The 12,105-nt window shown below is 46.4% G+C and overlaps 3 protein-coding genes across 4 annotated transcripts; 2 read left to right on the top strand and 1 right to left on the bottom strand.

Moving 5' to 3' along the window:
* Window positions 1-859: 859 nt before the first annotated feature.
* On the top strand, window positions 860-6,071 carry LOC119555603. 2 transcript variants are annotated; one of them, XM_037867098.1, is made up of 6 exons: window positions 860-3,338; window positions 3,400-3,657; window positions 4,004-4,252; window positions 4,316-4,495; window positions 4,562-4,910; window positions 5,098-6,071. In XM_037867098.1, exons 1-6 carry the CDS (start codon window positions 894-896, stop codon window positions 5,100-5,102), a joined length of 3,486 nt encoding a protein of 1,161 aa, XP_037723026.1. In that variant the 5' UTR covers window positions 860-893; the 3' UTR covers window positions 5,103-6,071. The 2 variants fall into 2 exon arrangements, with proteins under 2 accessions (XP_037723026.1, XP_037723027.1); XM_037867099.1 differs by having other exon boundaries at window positions 4,007-4,252.
* Window positions 6,072-6,272: 201 nt separating this feature from the next.
* On the bottom strand, window positions 6,273-7,843 carry LOC119555605. Its single transcript, XM_037867102.1, has 2 exons — window positions 7,578-7,843; window positions 6,273-6,976 (listed from the first exon to the last, which is right to left on the bottom strand). Exons 1-2 carry the CDS (start codon window positions 7,727-7,729, stop codon window positions 6,502-6,504), a joined length of 627 nt encoding a protein of 208 aa, XP_037723030.1. The 5' UTR covers window positions 7,730-7,843; the 3' UTR covers window positions 6,273-6,501.
* A 2,386-nt stretch (window positions 7,844-10,229) lies between these two features.
* On the top strand, window positions 10,230-12,024 carry LOC119555604 (serine-rich adhesin for platelets). Its single transcript, XM_037867100.1, has 2 exons — window positions 10,230-10,387; window positions 10,655-12,024. Exons 1-2 carry the CDS (start codon window positions 10,364-10,366, stop codon window positions 11,618-11,620), a joined length of 990 nt encoding a protein of 329 aa, XP_037723028.1. The 5' UTR covers window positions 10,230-10,363; the 3' UTR covers window positions 11,621-12,024.
* The last annotated feature ends 81 nt before the right edge of the window (window positions 12,025-12,105 follow it).

The following is a 12,105-nucleotide window of genomic DNA, read 5'->3' on the forward strand; positions in this document are numbered from 1 at the left end:
TGCCGCCAGCCGAGCAACAAAAACAACTAAAAAAGCTATAGCCAAACGTCGTCATCCGTGCCGCCCCCCGCCCTGCGCCCCTGCCCCTTTGCTTACATACAAACATTCGTACATATATATGTGCTGTTGTATATATATAGATTGTATATATATATGTGCAAGCGGTGTGTGTGCGTTTGTGTCTGTATGTATGTCAATCGTTTTGTTGGCTCTGCTCGGTAACTGTTCGTTTGTACATACAAACATTTCATATAAATATATGTTTTTATACATATGTATGTAAGTGTGTGTTTATGTCAAAGTATATAAATTACATATATGTACATAGGCAAACAATAACTCCCCCTGCCCTGCCTCGATTTTTTTCTCGCAGTGTAAAGCCATTTACATACTTACATTACATATTAAATTGTATTTTAGTTTTAATCCAATATGGCAGCCATTTTGTATTAAACCATTCTTTGAACTCCCCCCCTTCCCTTCCCTAGCCTCTTGCCCTTTTTATTTGGTCCGCCTTTTCTTGAATTCACCTTTTTTAATTCACCTAGATTTTCAAATATTTTTCGGTGATTGTTAATTTTTCGCCTCTTCTTTTCGCCCGCCCTCTTCACCCTCCTCTTTCTGCAGTTTTAGCTCTTTTTTTATTTTTACTCTTTGCGCGCTGCGCTTTGTGCTGCTCGTTCGTTGCTTTTTGATACTTTAGTTTTCTTTAACGTGCCAATTTTTCCGGTTGGTCTAAAGAAGCGCTCCCCCCATTCATTAAAAAAAAGAAGATCCCTTACCGAGTTTAAATTTTAATTCCCCACTTTTTCCATATGTCTCTTGCAGAAACACAAACAGCTGGAAGATAAACCGACTTGGGCACATTCCACGGAGCAGAGAACGGACCTCAAATGACTGAAGTCGATGTCGTTTTGCCGGAGGGCGTGGCCGAGCCCACGACAAAGCTTGCCAGCGCATCAAGTTCCCCAAAACAGTCCAAAGCATCAGCATCAGCAGATGATGATGAGCGAGTTGGAACAGAGGCAGTGGTGATCGAGGAGGAGGAGGAGGAGCTCGAGCAGCAGAAGGAGGAGAACCTGACGGAGGCACCATCCAAGGAAAAGCTGCAACTCCTGGCCTCCGGTGACAAGGACATCGCCAAAGAGGATGTGGCCCAGGCCTCTCCACAAGCACCAGCGCCCGAGGAGCTAATGGAGGTGGACGCCGATGAGGTGGTGGAAGAGGAAAACGACTTGGAGAACGATGACGAGGACTCACAGATCACCAGCAGTAGCTCCAAGGAGCCCAAGCTGGATGAAGAAGATGAGGAGGAAGAGGAGGAGGCCACCACCAATGGAGATGGGGATCATGAGCCCGAGGACGAAGACGAGGCCGAGAAGATCGGTAGCACGGCGGAAAACAGCTGCGAGGCCGAAGATCCCCTGGGAGCAGCGACGGTCCAGGAAGAGGAGCTGGCCAGGGGAAAGAAACCCCATCTGGATGGCGAAGAGAGTCTGGCCAGCGAAGCAGACGATGCGGTGGAGCTCCCGGCAAAGCAGGAGAATGGATTTGGCACCAGCCCCAAGCAGAAGGAGAACGGCCAAGCCAGCTTAGCAGAGGCCAAGGCGGCAGTCGCCTCCTCCGACGGCGGTGTGGTCAACCTGGACGAGGACAGTGACGAGGATATGCATGATCTCACGGACCACAAGGAGGCGGCTAAGCCCACCGAGAAGGCAGCCAAACCGGCCTCATCCAGCGGTGGAGAATCCTCCGACGATGCCGTGCTGATAGCTTCCGATTCGGATACAGAGTCCCCAGCTCCACCGCCGCCAGTAAAGAAACTCCCCCCAGCAGTTAAGGCCACGCCGCCGCCGCCGCCCGTGCATGATGATGAGGACGATGACGACGACGATGACTGCGTCGTGATTGAAGACGACACACCGCCAAGTATTTCACCAAGCGGCAAGCGCAAGAGCGACCTAGATGACCTGCAGCTTCAGCAGCCCAGTCACAAGAGGCAGCGTAGTTCGACGCCCTCGGGAATGGGACAGCTGACCATCAAGGATGCCCGCTCGCTGATGCCACACGATGGTAGCCCGAGCTCTGTTCCCGGACCGCGGGATTCAGTCTATCCGGTGACCATAACGAATGCTGTGACGGGAGCGGCCACCAATCTGGGTGTTGTGCCGCCCAAGTTGGTGCCCATGGCGGGAGGTATTAGCGTCAATCCAGTGCAACTGAATCCGCCGACGTTATCGCTGACCGGACTGCCCAGCATGACCAACAATGCCAACTTGCTGCCCGGCCTCACCGACGACATGTTCGTCCTGGAAGCGCCCTCCTTTATTGTGCCCTACATTTACGAGAAGCCACCGCACGAGAACATTTGCGAGGTGGTCAAGGCCATTGAGACCAAGTATGCGTTGTCTGCAGAGGATTTGGCCGAGGCGGATAAGGGTGACGAGTTCGACATGATGACCGAGCAGAACAAAGAGGACAAGCCAGCGGAGCAGGGTGAAGATGGCGCCAAGAAAAAAAAGAAAAAGCGAGGAGACGACGAGTCCTGGTCGGAGCAGTCGGATGATGATGATGACGAAGATGACGACGACGATTCCGAGTCGGGGGTGCGCACCAAGGTGCTGATCAAGGAGGCAAACGACGACCTGAGCGCCCTGAAGGTGGCCATAAAGCCCGCCGCCGCTTTGGCTACAGCTGGCGGAGTGCCGATCAACAATCCAGCCGGCATCAAGCCCGGACAGGAGAACTACTTTGAAAGTCCGTTGGGCAAGTTCTTTATGGACATTGGCGTGGGTCTGGTGCAAGAGTACGTTCAGGCGGATCTCCTGCGTCTGCAGAAGCGCAAGATGCGAAAGGCACAGGTGCAGAACTCCAAGGAGTTTGAGATGGCCATCAATGCGCTGTCGGGCAACCTGCAGGCATCCAAGACGAAAAACGCCCCCTTCAAGTTCCGGATGAAGCGCTGCGAGTTCTGCAACTTCAAGTCGGAGTCCGCCATGGCGATGGCCAATCATTACGAGACGCCGCACATGAACGGAGTGCTGTACAAGTGCAACTTCTGCACGTTCGAGATACGCAACGCCACGGAGATCGTCTACCACATGGAGGCGGTGCACAATATCAAGGCGCGACTAATAAAGCCACTGCCCTACCACCAGTGTCCCAACTGCGGCTTCGAGGACAACGGCAAGGCTAAGCTGGCGCGCCATCAGCCGGTCTGCGCCAAGAAGTTCCGGCCGGAGTTGAATCTGGCGCCGCCAAACGACTGGGAGGCACCGGCAAAGATTCCGCGCATCAAGCCACGTCACGGTCTTGTAGGCACCGCCACCGCTTATCAGGTAGGTGTTTCTGCAGTAAATCTTTGATTGATTTGTTTTTAATCGGCATTATCTGTTTCAGGCCATGGCTGCGCAAGCGGCAGCACAAAAGGCCGCTCTGGCCAACATCCAACAGCAGCAGGCGGCAGCGCAGGCCAGGAATAATCTGCAGGCAGCTGCGTTAGCCGCCCAGAATGCGGCCAAGATGCGACAGCGAGCCCCGCAGCCACCCAAGCAGAACATGGTGCGCAATCCGGCGCCTGTGCGAGGAGGCAACTCAATGAGTGCGGGACTTTCGTTGCCAAACAGCTATCAGCTGGCTGCCGGACAGCTTGTCCAGGTAAGCTAAGGCGTCAACCTTTAAAGTTGCATATATATTTTAAGTTATTTAATATTAGAATTAAGGTTAGGAACATTAAGTTGGATAACGTAGATATCTACATTTTTAATTTTTCATTTATGATTCAATAATTGCAAAGCGCTTTTTTATAAATTCATATTTTCAATATTCTTATACATCATAATTGAAATCTTAAAGTAAGGTCATCTTAAATCGATTGCATTCAATCTTTTTGGTTGTATACCTCAAGTATTTGGAATTAAGTTTCTTTTATGTATTGGTGTACCAACATTAACTCCACATCCCTCTCATAAACCGGTTTTAATCGAATAACTTTTTATTAAAGCAGGCGTCCAAGAAGCCGATGGCCGGACAGCCCAGCATCTCGATAACGCCATTACCTCGACAGAGCTCGGTGGGCGCCGGAGCGGGTGCCTCGTCCAGCAAGGCGCCACAAGCGGCTGCAGGGATGAAGCCTGGCCAGAGTCCCAGCGGCAACAATAAGGCGCAGTTTGTCATCTGCGAGATCTGCGATGGCTACATTAAGGATCTGGAGCAGTTGCGCAACCACATGCAGTGGATGCACAAAGTGAAGGTACAGCTGAGTTTCCATTTGTCCCGTTTTCCCTTTTGCTAATTATAACTTTGTTTCGCACAGATTCATCCCAAGATGATCTACAATAGGCCGCCATTGAATTGCCAAAAGTGTCAGTTCCGGTTCTTTACGGATCAGGGCTTGGAGCGGCATTTACTGGGTTCACATGGCTTGGTCACGAGCTCCATGCAGGAGGCTGCCAATAAGGGCAAGGATGCCGGACGCTGTCCAGTTTGTGGAAGGGTAAGTCTTCGTAATATCCTGACTCCTAAATGAGTAAATTCTAATGTTGTCTATTTTCCTCTGCAGATGTACCAATGGAAGTTGCTGAATCACGTGTCGCGCGATCACCACATGACCCTGAAGCCCGCTCACCTGTCCTACAAGTGCACCGTCTGCACGGCGACCTTCGGCATGTACAAACAGTTTGAGACGCATGTGTATACCGCTCACAGTACCGTGGCCAGGAAGGCTATGGACAGCAAGAAGAACAGCGCGCAGTCCAGCGGGTCGGGATCTGGGGCAGGGATGTCGCGCAGTTCGCTGGGAGCGGCCAATGACTCGCTGCTGAAGCCGCTTAAGATCAACGATGAGATCACCATCATACCACAGCCCGCATCGAAGCCACGCATCACAAATATGGAGAGTCATGTCATAGGTACGTATATCCTAGATCGGAATCTAGGTTTTGATAGTTGAATTGGATATTTGATTTAGACAACTTTAGGCTTTTTCAAAAACAGAAAACGGCTAGAAATTGTCCAAAGATTATTATCTTATAAATTTTGTGATTGTATTTCCTACAAAGCGGGCTTCTATTTATACATTTTCTTTTATCTTTGCAGATTAAAGAGCGTGTTGGATCAACCAAAAACCTAATCTCGCAAAGTTTGCAGCATTGACAGCGCTTTAACATTAGTTTTGTTTTTAAGCCGAACGCGACCTTGCCGCCCAAGGTCACGCCCTTTTACTTGTGTAAGTCGAATTGTATAAAGAACAAGATTATAAAAGGAAACTGAAGCGGAGAAGGAGTAGGAAGAGGAGGAGGAGGAGTTGAGTGGAAAGCCGGAGTGTTGACCACCTGACCTGTGACCCCTGACTAAACTAGAGTAGCCCGCAATTCGCTGCGGTTTAATCACCAACACACCACCAGCTACAGGATCGCGATACACATAACGCTAACGGCCTAGATACAGATAGAGATACTAGTTACGGATTTTAGTTACATACGTTTTGGAGTGTGCACATAAGTTGAAGTTGTAGCTACTACTAAAATATACCACATACATACATATATATATTTAACTATATTTAAAGCATATTATGAAGAAGCCGCCAGAGCGCATCGTCAGCATGATGACTATGTAAATTAGTTAAAAACTAAACTATTTATACGAGAACTACGAGTATCCAAATGTGTGTTGCAGTATGTATATACATTTTGAATAGGTCCCCGCCCACGTAATTCGGCGTGCTTCGTTTCGTTCTCCTCTCGAATCTTCTAGCTTATTTTTGCGATTAGTCGATGAGGCACAGAGAGTTACTCGAAGCGAAGCGAATCGCAGGGGAGAGGACTCTTCTACACTGATCTGAGAGACGTTCGACATTTTAATTTTTGTGTACAAGTTTAAACTTATATTTATATTACACATTATCTATTAATATTAAAGTATATATCATCTATTACCACCTAAGGTCCCCCATGTACTACAGTTATAAAGCAAAACCACACACAACCAACCAACCAACAACAACAACAACAACAACAAACCAACTGAAAATGAGAAAATTAAAAACCTAGTTAATATAAAAATGCTAAGATCATAGATGATTTTCATTGCACCTTTGAGGAGGGGTCTCTGAGTCGGGCCTCTAACTTTTGGATCCACTCCATCTATCCAGCCGACGTCAGAGGTGACAAGTGATTGGAATGCTTTTAGCATTTGCCACTCACATGACTACATGACCACCTCGCACCGCCCAAAGACCAGATAACACCAGTTGGAAAGATCGGACACCACATTTACCTAGCACTAATGCGAAATTTATTTTTACTTTACAATAGAAAAGTGAAATTCCAACCTTGTGATGTGACCAAGGCAATAGTGCCGATCCCTTGTCCACCCATCCAGTCTTTTCTAGCACTGTAGGTACTTAAGTGTGTGAAGCCATAAAACTAAGTAGATCTAGTGTATACGTATTTATAGGTTGTATGGTTGAGAGCAACGCACTGCATCACGATGAGATTCCTAATCCTCGGGTTCCGCCTGGGCCACCTCGTTATCGGCGGCCGGATTGATGGGCACCGACTGGCCAATTGTCGACGATGGCGGGAACAGCTGGGCCGCATGGGTGAGCTTGGCCAGTGCATCCTGGTCGAGGATCTGTGGCTTGTCGGCGGCACTGGTGTTGGATCTACTCAGTTGATAGAAGGCGGTGTCGCTGTGCGTGATGTTCACAATGCTACCGGTTAGGGGCAGGGTCTCCAGCAGTTCCTGGGGACTGCTGAAAGCTCCTAGGTTGACGGGTGCAATACCGGTTAGCACTTGGCCGGTGACGTTCGTCTGGATGGGCAGCGGGATGTTGCCCAGGTCAATGTGGCTCTTGTTGCTGTGCGTGTCATAGAAGGTCAGATCCACGCGCTCCTGGCTCTCGAAACTGGTGTCATTTTCGCCCACCTCCGTCAGGATGCCAATCTCGTAGACCACCGCCTTGACCACATAGCTGGAAAGAAAACAAAAACCAGTTAGGAACCTTTCTACGTGGTATAGATATGTGATAATAAATAATTCTGGTTATTTCTACATAACAAAATTCTATGTTTTGCGTTATTATATGCGAAATGTGTTGAGTTATTATATGCAATTAACACTATATAATTGTAGAGAGCAGGCACAAGAAATGAATATGCGTACTAAAATTATAATAACCTCTTATAATAAAATCTACATTATAAATATTTTGAAAAGTTATGATCTTTATAATGACGAGTAACAATATTTTCCACATTTTTTCACTACATTTTTGAAGTAGTGTTATGTTGAACCATAGACCTCTGTTGTTTCTTAGACCTTTGTGGTGTATTAAATCTAATGATATTAAATCCTATAAATCTTCATGTTCTAACACCATATTTCTTTTTAAACTAGTATTATGTTGAACTTCTTAGAAATTTGTGGTTGATTGTATCTAATAATTTTAAATCTCTATGTTTTAACACCATATTATATAAAATGTAATACTTTTTACTGTTCTAACACAAATTTTGCCAGGAACTTTTGTAACAAAAATATTTTTATATTATTTTATATCATTTTCAGCTTACAGATTCTTGGGGCTGTCGTTCACGCTGGCTCTGAGCTCCTCGATGGTGGCGTTGTCGATGCCAGAGCTGACATCCAGAACGGGCAGGGAGCCTCCGATGGCCAACAGCATGCCGAGCACGGCGGCTCCAAAGACAGCCTGGTGGACCTGCATCTTACGGCTTAGGCTTTTTGGGGGCTGTAGGAAGACGGAGACGGCCTGCTGTGTAGCTCTGCTGGGATATTGGCTCCGGTGCCTCGCCTTCGTTGACTTTCGCGCGTTTAAAGTTAATTAGTGCAGATCGGAGCGCTTTTATAGCGGCGGCGAGCTTCGGCCGGGTCCGCTGGCGAGGCGCGATTCCGCGTAATTATCGACAACTGTTAATTGCCCGACAGGTTTGCCACTCTCCGGAGTCTCCACATTTCATCCCCAGTTTCTAGGCTTCCGTTTCATTTGGAACCGGGGACTGGCGATTGTTTTCGAGAGACCCAGACTCTAATTAATTGTGCTCGTTTTGGGAGCGTGTCCCAGGGTCTGTCCCCCAGTCGAATCGCCATCCCCACAAATATTGACCGTTGGCAAGGGCTGTCTACGCACATCTCGACTTGGTGTTTACGCCTCGGATCTGGCCAAAAATAAGTCCATAAACATTGCACCTCTGGTGACGCATTTGCCGGGATTATTGCATGTGGCCTGTGGACACGCGCCCGTCTGCCAAGTGGCGAGTATTCACATTACGCATACGCCCCGACTGACGTGGGCATGTGCTTTGACCGCTTAATATTCCAAATCTTTTGCATTTAATATGCAATGTGAGAGTTTTCTTCATCACATGCTAAGCTTCATTGGATTTGTAGCTCTTAGCTCTTAGTATTACGCATACGCCCGGTATGATAATGAAATATCACCAACCCGTGGCAAATCACTTTCTTCTAGAAATCAAAGCTTGATTTCTTTGAAGTTTCTTCTAGCTTTATACAGGTGAGCTTAAATATGTTGAATCGAAGGATTATTATTAGTATTTATTGTAATTTTTTTATAGAAAAGTTACAGAATGATTGAATTTATAAATTAAAATTATAAATTAAATTTATTAGAATTCTTTAACATTTTTTTTATTTTGAAGTCAGAATAATGACTATGACTAGCTAATATTAGTTATTATTCTTAATATATATTAGGGTCTTTACATATATTTAAATATATTTTAATATGTACATCAAAAGAACCTAGTCTAAAGAAAAAACCATTGTATGCCATTTATTATTCAGTTTTGCTGACACTTGTTTTTCCACATGCTTTCAAGTTTCACGATAGCATACAAAGTAAGGAACCTTTAATTATAGAACTTCGACTGCTACCGAAAATATGTTGACTCTGAACCAGAATTAGCGCTGAGATGTTGAGATATTGCGCACATCCCCCGCCATAATATGTTTAATCAAATTAAAAACTTTAAAGATTTTTATAACCCACCTGGTATTCGAGATATTCCACACTGGAGCTAACCGCCTAAAGCCGCCCATTCTCCGGCATAACCAGCCAGATCTTGACTTTCATTCATGACCGCCTGGATTGTTCGTTTCTTTTTTTTTGGCCTGCAGTCTTTCTCCGGCGAATCGAAGCCGCAGTAAACGTTTTGCGGTTTTTCGATATGGAGGCAAATCGGTTTCCAGGCACGTTTCTTCAACAAGTTTTCACCTGAGCATGGACCTTTGTTTCAGCGGAAAATTTTCGAAATTAATTTGCACATTTCGCATATCAACTTTGTGCCCCGGTGATCTCATGGCGACCGTTCTAATTATGAAGTGTTAAAGAGGCACAGTTGTAATTGCCCTAAAGTGCAGTCATCTGAGGGATGCAGAAATATCTTGTGAATATCATATCGCATAAATAATTTGCGGTTTATAGCGCGTGTTTGTCAAATGGACATGTTTTCTTTTTTTGGACGATTGTTTTGGCCTTTCGAAGTCTCCAGACTTGTATTGTTTTTATTTTGGTTGCCTTCTTGGAATCGTATTTGGCATTTATTTTAGTAAATATATGTTAATTGCCACAATTAAGACAATCAACTTGGATTTAACAGCGGCGCTTTCAGATGGGCCTCAAAAACTCCTGGGTCATATAGCACAGAAGACGCTTTTCAATCTCCAATCTGTAAATCCTTGGGATATATTTAAGTTTTTAACTAATTAACCCGAATTGGCAGCGAAATGAAGGTCTATGATATTATCGTTCATTTGGATAGTTGGAAATATTATGTTCTAATAAGAAGATGATTTTTCTTTTGAATATAAATAATAATAGTTATAAGATTAGATGTTCCAGCAAAAATAAAATTTTTTTACACGATGAAAAATGTTCGTTAAACACGATAAAAAGATTGTATTATCAGACTTTTATATGTTAGAAAGAGAAAGTGCCATGCTTTTTCTCTTCAAAATAGGAATACTTCCAAAAAAATGTTTATATTTTAAATTTTACAACATTTTCTTAAATCTTTTCTTCCAGTGTCGATACTTAGAAGTTGGCCAACAAACAGAGCACGAAGGAATAAAAAATAAAATAGGTTTGGGCCCAAACATCGAGGGAGTAGCACGCGCAGGCACCAAAACAAGTTCGGCAAACCAAGCGATCTATGTGCTAACTGAACTTAATAATAAAGCTTAGCCACAACTTTCAGTCGGCCGTTCGGCGGGCGCCGGAAAACTTTAAAAAGTCGCCGGCCACTGGGCCGTAAACTTATTTCCGATCTGAGCTTGGAGCTGAACACAACCCATCCGGACAAAATCAGCAATAGCAGTGGCCATGAAGTGCACTTTGCTAACCACCGTGAGTAGGGATATTATAAGGGGTTTTAGATGGTACAATGTTTCTAAAAATGTAAGAAAATGTTTCGGGCTCCTAAAATTGATATATTTTCGATTGTTTCTCTTGGTAATCATTTAATCTTCCGAATAATTTGGAAAGATCAAATTAAAATTATATCAAATTCTAGTTTCCATGATTATGATAAAAAAATGAAAAGGTTTTCTGCTACCCTTAGGATAGTATCCTTTACTGTTCAATCCATTTCATATCTTTGCATTATTTTTTCAGTTGCTGGCAACCCTGGCGGTTTCCTCCTTGGCCGCCCCCTTCGATTTGGGTGATCTCTTCTCGGGCTTCCAGCCTCTGGAGAAACAGGAAGTGGTCAAGCGGCAGGTGCAGGCCAATCCCGATGCCGAGCTGAAGCAGATCTCTTTCCATGGCCTGATCGGAGATCTGGAGGACAGTCTGTTCCAGTCCGCGCTGAGTCTGCACCAGGCCAGTGCTCCAGGCAGCGAAGTGGAGGAGGTGAAGCCCGAGTCCCAGGCGGCAATCGCAGATGATGAGGACCACGCGCTGACCAAGCGATCAGATGAGTCCACCCCGGCCACAGATGCTGCCGCCACCTCCACGGACGATGGCCTGGCCCGCAAGATTCTGCTGCAGACCACCAGGAAGGTGCCCAACAGCGAGGATGGTGTGCCCGCCCACCTGGTCATCGACCATGTCTCGGTGCAGCCACACAATGGCGGTGCCCTGTCGCTGATCCCCACCTTCCAGGTGCACCACACCAAGCTGATCTCGGCCACCATCAAGGAGGACTCGAGCAGCGACAGCAGTGATGGCAAGCAGACCAAGATTAGCATCACCAAGACCTCGATCACGTCCACGGCTCCCATTGAGAGTGTGGAGGAGGCGGTGGCCATTGCAGGTTCCCTGGCCACCACCGAGGAAGCCTCTACCAAGACGGATGCGGTGACCACCACTAAGGTCGCGGAGGAGGTGACCACCACCACTACGGTGGCAGAGAAGGAGGAGACCACCACCGCCAAAGCGGCGGAGAAGGAGGAGGCGGAGAAGAGCTCAACCACCATCCTGACCATCGTGGGCAGCTCCACCACTTCCACTTCCACTTCCACCACCAGCACCACCACCACCGAGGAGCCCATCGAGAAGCTGAAGAAGGACGAGGAGAAGCTCAAGGAGAAGGTGGCCGAGGTGGAGGCCGATCCCGTCATCCTATCGGCTCGCGTTTAAGCCAGTCGACCTCTGAACCCTCTAGTTGTAACACCCTCATCTCCAACTCATCCCGCCACTCACATATTTATGACACGCCAAGTTCAATTAAAGTCATGTGATTCGATTTGATGCGAAGCTTCTTTATTTGCATTTCCAATTCACACGGCCTACCCGGCGATCTCTGCCAAATTTGAGGCTCTAATTGCTTGGATAAACACAGGCCCTAATGAAGCTAGCGGTTCAGCCAGGCATGAACGATTCACCCGAAACCTTCCCAGAATCTGCGGCGGGAAAAACCTCACGGCGATATGCAAATATTTCTGTGAATAGCAAATATTACAATCTGTATTCTCGAAGCGAGTTGCAAAGGGGATCTTCAACTGGGTTAATTAAATATTGCCAAATTGTCGGGACCCAAACTATCCAATCGATGTGTTTATATCGGGCCCAAAGTGTTAATCAGCTTCATTGCCCGATGACCAACTTTATTAGTCAACAAATTG

The sequence above is a fragment of the Drosophila subpulchrella genome, chromosome 3L (assembly GCF_014743375.2).
Source record: "Drosophila subpulchrella strain 33 F10 #4 breed RU33 chromosome 3L, RU_Dsub_v1.1 Primary Assembly, whole genome shotgun sequence".
Classification (NCBI taxonomy): Eukaryota; Metazoa; Arthropoda; class Insecta; order Diptera; family Drosophilidae; genus Drosophila; species Drosophila subpulchrella.

Excerpts from the sequence above, each read along its gene's own strand:
- LOC119555605 (XM_037867102.1), bottom strand. The coding sequence starts at position 7,729 with ATGCAGGTCCACCAGGCTGTCTTTGGAGCCGCCGTGCTCGGCATGCTG. Across the intron at positions 6,977-7,577 it reads AACGACAGCCCCAAGAATCT|CTATGTGGTCAAGGCGGTGG; the intron begins GTAAGCTGAAAA and ends TTTTCTTTCCAG.
- LOC119555603 (XM_037867098.1), top strand. The coding sequence starts at position 894 with ATGACTGAAGTCGATGTCGTTTTGCCGGAGGGCGTGGCCGAGCCCACG. Across the intron at positions 3,339-3,399 it reads GCACCGCCACCGCTTATCAG|GCCATGGCTGCGCAAGCGGC; the intron begins GTAGGTGTTTCT and ends TATCTGTTTCAG. Across the intron at positions 4,496-4,561 it reads GCTGTCCAGTTTGTGGAAGG|ATGTACCAATGGAAGTTGCT; the intron begins GTAAGTCTTCGT and ends TTTCCTCTGCAG.
- LOC119555604 (XM_037867100.1), top strand. The coding sequence starts at position 10,364 with ATGAAGTGCACTTTGCTAACCACC. Across the intron at positions 10,388-10,654 it reads AGTGCACTTTGCTAACCACC|TTGCTGGCAACCCTGGCGGT; the intron begins GTGAGTAGGGAT and ends TTATTTTTTCAG.